This window comes from Glandiceps talaboti, chromosome 3 (assembly GCF_964340395.1).
Source record: "Glandiceps talaboti chromosome 3, keGlaTala1.1, whole genome shotgun sequence".
Classification (NCBI taxonomy): Eukaryota; Metazoa; Hemichordata; class Enteropneusta; family Spengelidae; genus Glandiceps; species Glandiceps talaboti.
The window spans coordinates 7,729,379-7,736,878 of record NC_135551.1 but is presented as its reverse complement, the minus strand read 5'-3'; the positions used below and the strand labels follow the sequence as shown (position 1 = coordinate 7,736,878).

At 35.9% G+C, this 7,500-nt stretch overlaps 1 protein-coding gene across 1 annotated transcript in view; it reads right to left on the bottom strand.

Annotated features, from left to right (window-relative positions):
• LOC144432773 (serum paraoxonase/lactonase 3-like) overlaps positions 1-7,500 on the bottom strand; it is a 9,235-nt gene that overhangs the window by 1,112 nt on the left and 623 nt on the right. The window contains exons 2-8 of the mRNA XM_078121052.1: positions 4,927-4,997; positions 4,153-4,208; positions 3,548-3,737; positions 2,579-2,705; positions 1,661-1,855; positions 602-683; positions 1-32 (exon numbers count right to left, since the gene is read on the bottom strand). The exon at positions 1-32 is cut by the window's left edge and continues 103 nt beyond it. Of these exons, the coding sequence (XP_077977178.1) occupies positions 1-32; positions 602-683; positions 1,661-1,855; positions 2,579-2,705; positions 3,548-3,737; positions 4,153-4,208; positions 4,927-4,997 (753 nt within the window). The remainder of the gene's footprint in view (positions 33-601; positions 684-1,660; positions 1,856-2,578; positions 2,706-3,547; positions 3,738-4,152; positions 4,209-4,926; positions 4,998-7,500) is intronic.

Below are 7,500 nucleotides of genomic sequence, written 5' to 3'. Positions count from 1 at the left end.
ATGTTGTCTATACCTGTATGGAGATATATCCTCTAGAATAGGGAAATCAGAACACAGGGTCAACACAGTTCATGAATATTCATAGACCCTATGCAACATGGTGTAACATCCACCACGTGGTACTGAGATCATCTATATCAAAGTGACCATATACATTAGAATTGGGTATTTAATTTGGAATTTTAATCTATTAAACTATGTTTTTCTACTTGAAAAAACGATACGAAATAACATATCCCAAGTTCTTGATTGTAACTCAATGATAAATTGAAAAAAGATGCAAAAATGTGCAAAACGTTTGTTATTGTACGTACAATAACAAACATGTTATTGTTACACATTAAAAAAATGATTTACAATGTATTGAGTTACAAACAAAGACTTGGTATATGTTATATGTAATATTGTTTTTTTTTTAAATAGATGGTAAAGTTGATTTATAATTTACAATATCAAAAATAGATATAAAAATCCCCTTAAAACTACGCACAAGCTGTAATATGCAAACTTAATGAACAGAGACGATCTTGAATTGAATGTGAATTGTTGTAGCTGCCATTTGGAACACAAAACGCATTTTGTGAATAACTGAGGGCATCACCTGTTTTTCTTCGATCGAATTGTCGTCATTTCTTTCGAACACGGTGAGGTAGCCAGGAGGCACAGATGCAACGTAAAGATACCTGAAATGTAAGAAGAAAGGCAATCATTGAACAGTGAACCAAGGTATATACATGATATATATATATATACAGGTTTTGAAAATTTGAACCAAATTATATGCTATAGACCATACAGAACTGTTTCGTGAGGTGCGTATTCCTCACTCATCAGGGGTAGAATGGAATATAGTATCTGCGTTTCCTTACCGTTAAATTCTATTATTCTAATGTTCCTAACAGGGAATATCTACCTAGTAACATAGCATAGTTAATTGTTCTGCAATAATGATTTATTTATATATTTATATATTATATAAACTTATTGTTGTTATCTCTATAGATCACTATAGATAATCATATTTATCATGAAGCAATTATATTGTTCACGGCAGTTTGAAGATTGTTCGGTTTTGGAGGGAATTGAACACAACGATAAGACCGACGAACAAGTTTTATGGTTATACTTTGGGCAGGACGTGTGTTCATGTGTAGTTGAACTGTTGCAAAACTACGAGTTCCATATAAAACGATCATTAACGTTTATAGTTTGTACAGAAGATTACTTGTGACAGGTTCTGAACTTGCCTTGTAAATGGGAAGGTCGCGGGGTGGGGTGTACTAGAGTACATCAAGCAAATATCAAGCAAGTTGTAACTATCAATGATTTATCATAGAATTTCAAATTTAAGGATACAAGAAGAGGGGCGGAGACAAATCACTAATATTCACCTCCTCTAAATACCATAATCCTTTATAAAAAGTATTCAGTTGTCGTTGTAAATGTAATCAGCTAGCTCTATATCAAATTTGTATAATAAAGCATTACACTGCATTGTACTTTCAACTTTTCTACATTCTCTAATCAATAGTCTTGATTTGAAATTTCAAAGTGTAACTTCTTTGAAAAATGCGCCGGACGCCAGGAAATGCAAATAAACAACCACCATTGATTATACATTTGAATATATAATTGAGATGTTTGTTGGTTTAAGTTTTACCTGCCATTTGGTGATACATTGATACCATTGGGACCTTCGAGTCTTGATGCCACTAGTCTGTCCTTGCCGTCATAAAACCCAATTGTTCCATAGTGAAGATCCAGTAATTTTTCAAGTCTTCGCTGCCAGTGTAAATAATATAAATCGTTGGTATAGTAGAATGTGTCTGGTCCTACTGCTACAACGTCGTTTACACTATCAAAGATCAAGAACAAGGATATACATAACACCGAGTGAATGTAAGCTATTAAATGGTCAGCAACATCAGAGTAGTTTTCGTCATTTTTGTTTCCAAATAAAAGGTTACTTATATTTTACTCTGCACTGCCACTTACTGTCAAACCTCCCACTGCATGCACTGTATTCTCAGTCATACTTTGTGAACATATAATGACGTCATGTTATTCTTGTATATATTATTAGACTACAGTATCACAGCAGCTAAGATCGGAGTTTTGCCACTGACTTCTGGTTTTTAAATATAATTAAGGATAAAATATATAAGTATTCTTTTTGGAAACAAAAATTACTAAAATACTCAATAGTTGTACGCTGACCATGTTCCTTTAACATGACACACAGACATGGAGAAGAAAGAGTCTTTGCCTTGTCTGTGCGTGAAATAGAACGTCGCATTGTTGATACGCCATGACAGGGCGCCCTCACACATCGGGGTCACTATTCGCACCCTTGTAAACACACAAACACACACAGATGCACGTACGTACGCACGCACGCACGCACGCACACACACACACACAGGAGATGTATCATCGTTTTCTAGGTGATACGAAAAACGACAAATTATATAATCTTAACTTCCGAATATCGAAGTTTCACCAAAGGCTGTTTTGACTCAGATTTGTGTCCAATATTGTCATTCAATATCAAAAAATATCTCAAAGACAGCACCCTCACCTAAAGATGTTTTCTCCAGTTACAGTTTTAAGATGATTCAATGATGTTGACGTTTCGTCAAATACAAATATCTCGATTCGATCCTGGGTACTTATATGGTGGTTGACCACAAATAGTCTTCTTTCTCCTTCAAATGCGAGACAAAAACAGAAATAGAATATTGATATTCCCATCTTGTCTGTCAATGATTAGTATCCATATGCCACCACTCCTTATGAGTGGGAAGAGAATGAACAGGCATATCGAAGCCCACCCCTTTGCGGTCGAAAGATGCATTCTTCCCTAATATTACATGGTATAATCTAGTACCAGGCCTACAAATATCGTGAGTGAATGCAAAGATGTTTAGTGAACACTGTAGGTAGCAGAACAATCTTTGTGTTATTTTATAATTTATTGCTTATTGCCGTTACTATATTTCACCCACCACACGGTACTAACGAACTTTCAAGTTTTTCGACGTTTTCACGCAAAAAAGGTGAGGTGAGAGGTGCATTTATTGCCGGGAGAACATACCTTCCCATACCTTCTACGCTTAGGCCGTGATCTGTAATCAATCTACCCCCCCCCCCACAAAATATAAAGAATTTGGTCGATGAAACATCATACAGGGCTAAACGTTTTAAACTGTTCCGCCTTTCAGATAAATCATGGTGGTGAGGTGGGGGGGGGGGAGGGTGGGAGTGCTTCATATAATATAAGCATACGATATGCAAAAAAATCTAGTACCTTAATTCATGAAATGTGTGCGAAATTACAAAATACAAATTATTTTTTTACAAGTTGCGTTAACATTCCAATGCTAGTTTCAATGAACTGCAAATTATCGAAGGTAATGTATTTCATCTACATCAAAATTCCGAGAAATCTCGTGTGAGGCGTTAATTTTTGCAAAGGCCTGATAATTACGGAAACTGAAGTAACGTGACTCTGGAAAACACAAAGGCTACAACTATTTACATCACTTACCTGATTTGGGGTCCTCATACAAACTGATACCATGGGGATAGAAATTACTTCTGTCAAAGTCACCATTCAAGGTCACTTCTACAACATTCTTCTTGGGATGATTAAAATCAAATATGAAAATTCTTCCCTTCAGATGTGGAGGTTGTCTTCTAGGATCACTATGGTAACCTTTGGCCCCACTTAATATACCCTGTTCAGACAAGACAAACGTACGTGTACAGTTACTATGAGATGTATTATTTGCATAGTCTCGTGAACATTTCACTATCATACTTCATTTCATACTCTGATTTCGTAATCGTTTAATCAACCCCTAATCAATCAATCTCTCAATCAATCGTTCGATCAATAAATCAATCAATCAACCAACCAACCAACCAACCAACCAACCAACCAACCAACCAACCAATCAATCAGCAATGGTGTCAAAAGACATATCATGTGTATTCGTTCAGACAACTTTTCGCATAGACAGAAGTATAGTAAGCAAGTCGTCCCAGGTTACAATTTAGACAGTATATACGATACTACGCCACCACTCATCATATTTAAAAATCAGACAAGCCACCAAAATATACCTCTAGCTATTTGTAGATAGTACATACCGAGGAAATAAAGGCAAGTCCATTGCGTGTTACCGTTATATCTTCAGAACCCATTTCTGTGGGAAGATATAGCATATCATACAGAGCTAGAAACCTCTTGGGAAAAAACATGACTGAGGTGTATAGTAATCGAAGATTCAAGGCGTGTCTTTGTATTCATACAGCTTAGACATGCAAGACGGTAAGTACGGTATCCTTGTGAATATTACATTAAGAATCTTGTGATTGGAAGAGTCATTTCAGTTAAAAATCTGTTCATAGGGTGAAACTATTTGTTAGAACTTATCAACCTTAAAAACTCCACTTACACATGGATACACTAAATAATAATCACACATAGATACAGTTTGAAGCTCTGGCTATCTTGAATACTAGTCATACAAATTTGGATGTACATTTGTAAATTACAACGATAGATGTAAAATTTGCAATTACTGTGCATTTCACGTTTATCTTTTTTTCCACAGTGAGAAAACTTCCAGGAATAGTTTTGGAAGACTATCGATATTCAAGGCCATTTTTACACACTACTTAATGTTGTTAACAATAATTATTCTACTACAAAGTATAACAATTAATCACGGTTTTCAAAATCGCCATCCTGTATTGATTGCATACAGATTAATCTATGTTATTCTTAGTTCTATTTTCACAGTATAAGCCGTTATCAAACCATCTGTATTAATCTGTGATTCAATTCAGAATGCGTGCGTAAAATACAGAAAATGATGAAGGCTCCTTGATCAGGACATCAATCAACTCGCGTTTACTTACCAATTCCCGGTACAGCTCTGCATGGTCCCGGTTCATGGTTGTATATAGTCTTGTGATACCCCAACTGATATCTAGAAATACAAGTATTATACTGTTTGTTTGTTAGCTACTAGTACTACTCTTGCCGTCAACGTCCAGACATAAATATGTATCTATTCACTGAAAACAGGACAGATATCTTTGCACGTTAAACTGGCAGAAGCCGTGTTTATCAAACTTGTACTCAATGGACAAATGAAATACTTGTAATACATACAACCTCCATTAAACTTTTCTGTATTCTATGACATTGCAATTGTCTTCTGACATTGTTAGAACAGTTGATTACCTAGAATGGATTCCTCAACATATTTTGATACGTATAAAAATTACGTCATTGGATCGTTTATATGTAATACCTAATTAAGTAATATCAAGTTCGAATTCAGTCAATTGCAAGTGATGGTTAAGTATACATCAGTAAGTAGAATACTACAGGTGACTTATAAATACGTAGCATAAATCTCACCCACAAACGTATAAACTCAGCTTGTGCCCCTTTAACGTTATTTACTCGTGCTGGGGTCACCATGCCACTGATATACATACCTGTGAAGGTCAAGGTCAATTTGCGTATTCTCTAAAGTATTCGCTTATTCACAACGCGGACAATGTGAGTGTAGACACTTGAATCAAGTCTACAATACTAATATTGTTCCTGAGAGATTGTACAAATTGTATTATTTGAAGAGACTGCCACTAATATTAAAACCATGAGGTTGTGAGAGAATGTGGCAAACACGTGTCTTATAAGCTTATGTTAGAAAAGAATTCAAATAAACTTCTAATTATGCTGTGAACCATTTGTGTCAATTTTTTTTAAAAAGTCAGTGAAGCCAGGACGGACAAATAACTGCGAATGGACGCATACATACGTACGTACGAACGTACAGACAGACAGACAGACAGACATACAGACAGACAGACAGACAGACAGACAGACAGACAGACAGACATACAGACAGACAGACAGACAGACAGACAGACAGACAGACAGACAGACATATACCTGAGACTCATTCCTACAGCTTTACCCAGACCATGCCCGATTGGTTTAATGAATCCTTCTATTAAATTATTATCACAATATCAGATACGACATTTTAAACCTGGGTTGTTTAAGTTTTCTTTTCTTGTATTTCCACTTTTTGTACACTTGCCATGTTTTGTAACTTCACACAAAACGTTTTAGGAAATGTTCAGTTAGCTAAAAACCTAAAGAACGGGACTAGTCGTAAAGTTCATCACTTCTCGCAGCTTCGCCGCTCAGGGCGCACTTTGTGCGTCTTATAAAGCTAAGGGTCGAAGAGTCTGACAGCGAGACCACATAGTATAGCGCAAGGTGAAGAGTTCAAAGTTCAGCAGACATCTATAGCTATGCATCAAAATAGCAGACATAGCAGCTCGACTTTCCACGTAGAAAATACGTGTAATTTTGCATATTCAATATAATAGAATTTCTCTGTACAACATGTACAATGGGGTATATGTTTACATTTTTTTTTTAAATGTAGAAACGTTTGACACATTTTAAATATCAATATCAATATCAATTTTTATTGCGTAACATCATGCTTTAGCGAGCATGGTAAAGCATACAAAAATAAGTAAATAAAATACAATCATTTAGCCAACTGCTATATTTTTTACATTAACAAGAAAGTTTCCAAGAGAAAGTTTATCATCTGCAGATAAAATATGTAATAATTTACTTTTGTTATCTAAGGAATGAAAATTGTAATTACTTAATGAAAAAGAAGAAAAAAGGCACATTTTAAATAGTTTTATTTTCAAATTAATGTTACAAGAAGTCGATCGGGACCAACCCCTGGACCTGCCATACATCAGTGTCACACTGCTGACACACTGTCAAGTCGCCAATATCACTGTTGTTGGACTTTGCCAAGGCTGCCATGATTCAGTAGCATTTGATGTGATTTTGAGGGATATTTTCTTCTGTTTTTGTGCCTTTTTTAGTTCCCACATATCACATTTAACCCGAATCATCATCATCATCATCGGAACGAAAAAAGGCACAATAACAGAAGAAAATACCCCTAAAAATCACATCAAACGATACAATTATTGCAGCTAGACTTTGCCCCAGTCTTCAGATCATGTGCAAGAACTGACCAAAATTACTGAATTTCGTTCTTGAGCATCGAAAAAAAAACCCCTTACGCACGATAATAATACATTGTGAATAGTTTGCTTATATATGTCGTTACGACAAACCAGCAGACCTGACTATGTACCACCAGTGTGTCATAGCAACGAAAGGCACTTTGTTTGCTGCCTCAGTGACCCAGACAGTCGCTGGGGTGGTAGGGTCACCCGGTGTTACATGTTTTTAGAGTGGATTTCCAAGAAGCAACGCGTATCTGGCGAGCTATGAGATACCAAGTTTAGTAAGACTGACTGCAAGGGTTTGTGTTAAGATAAACACAGATAACACAGACTGACACCTCATTGTGATTGTGTTTAATTCTCTGGTCTGTGTGATCACTACATCACTGAACATTACACGAAAGCTTG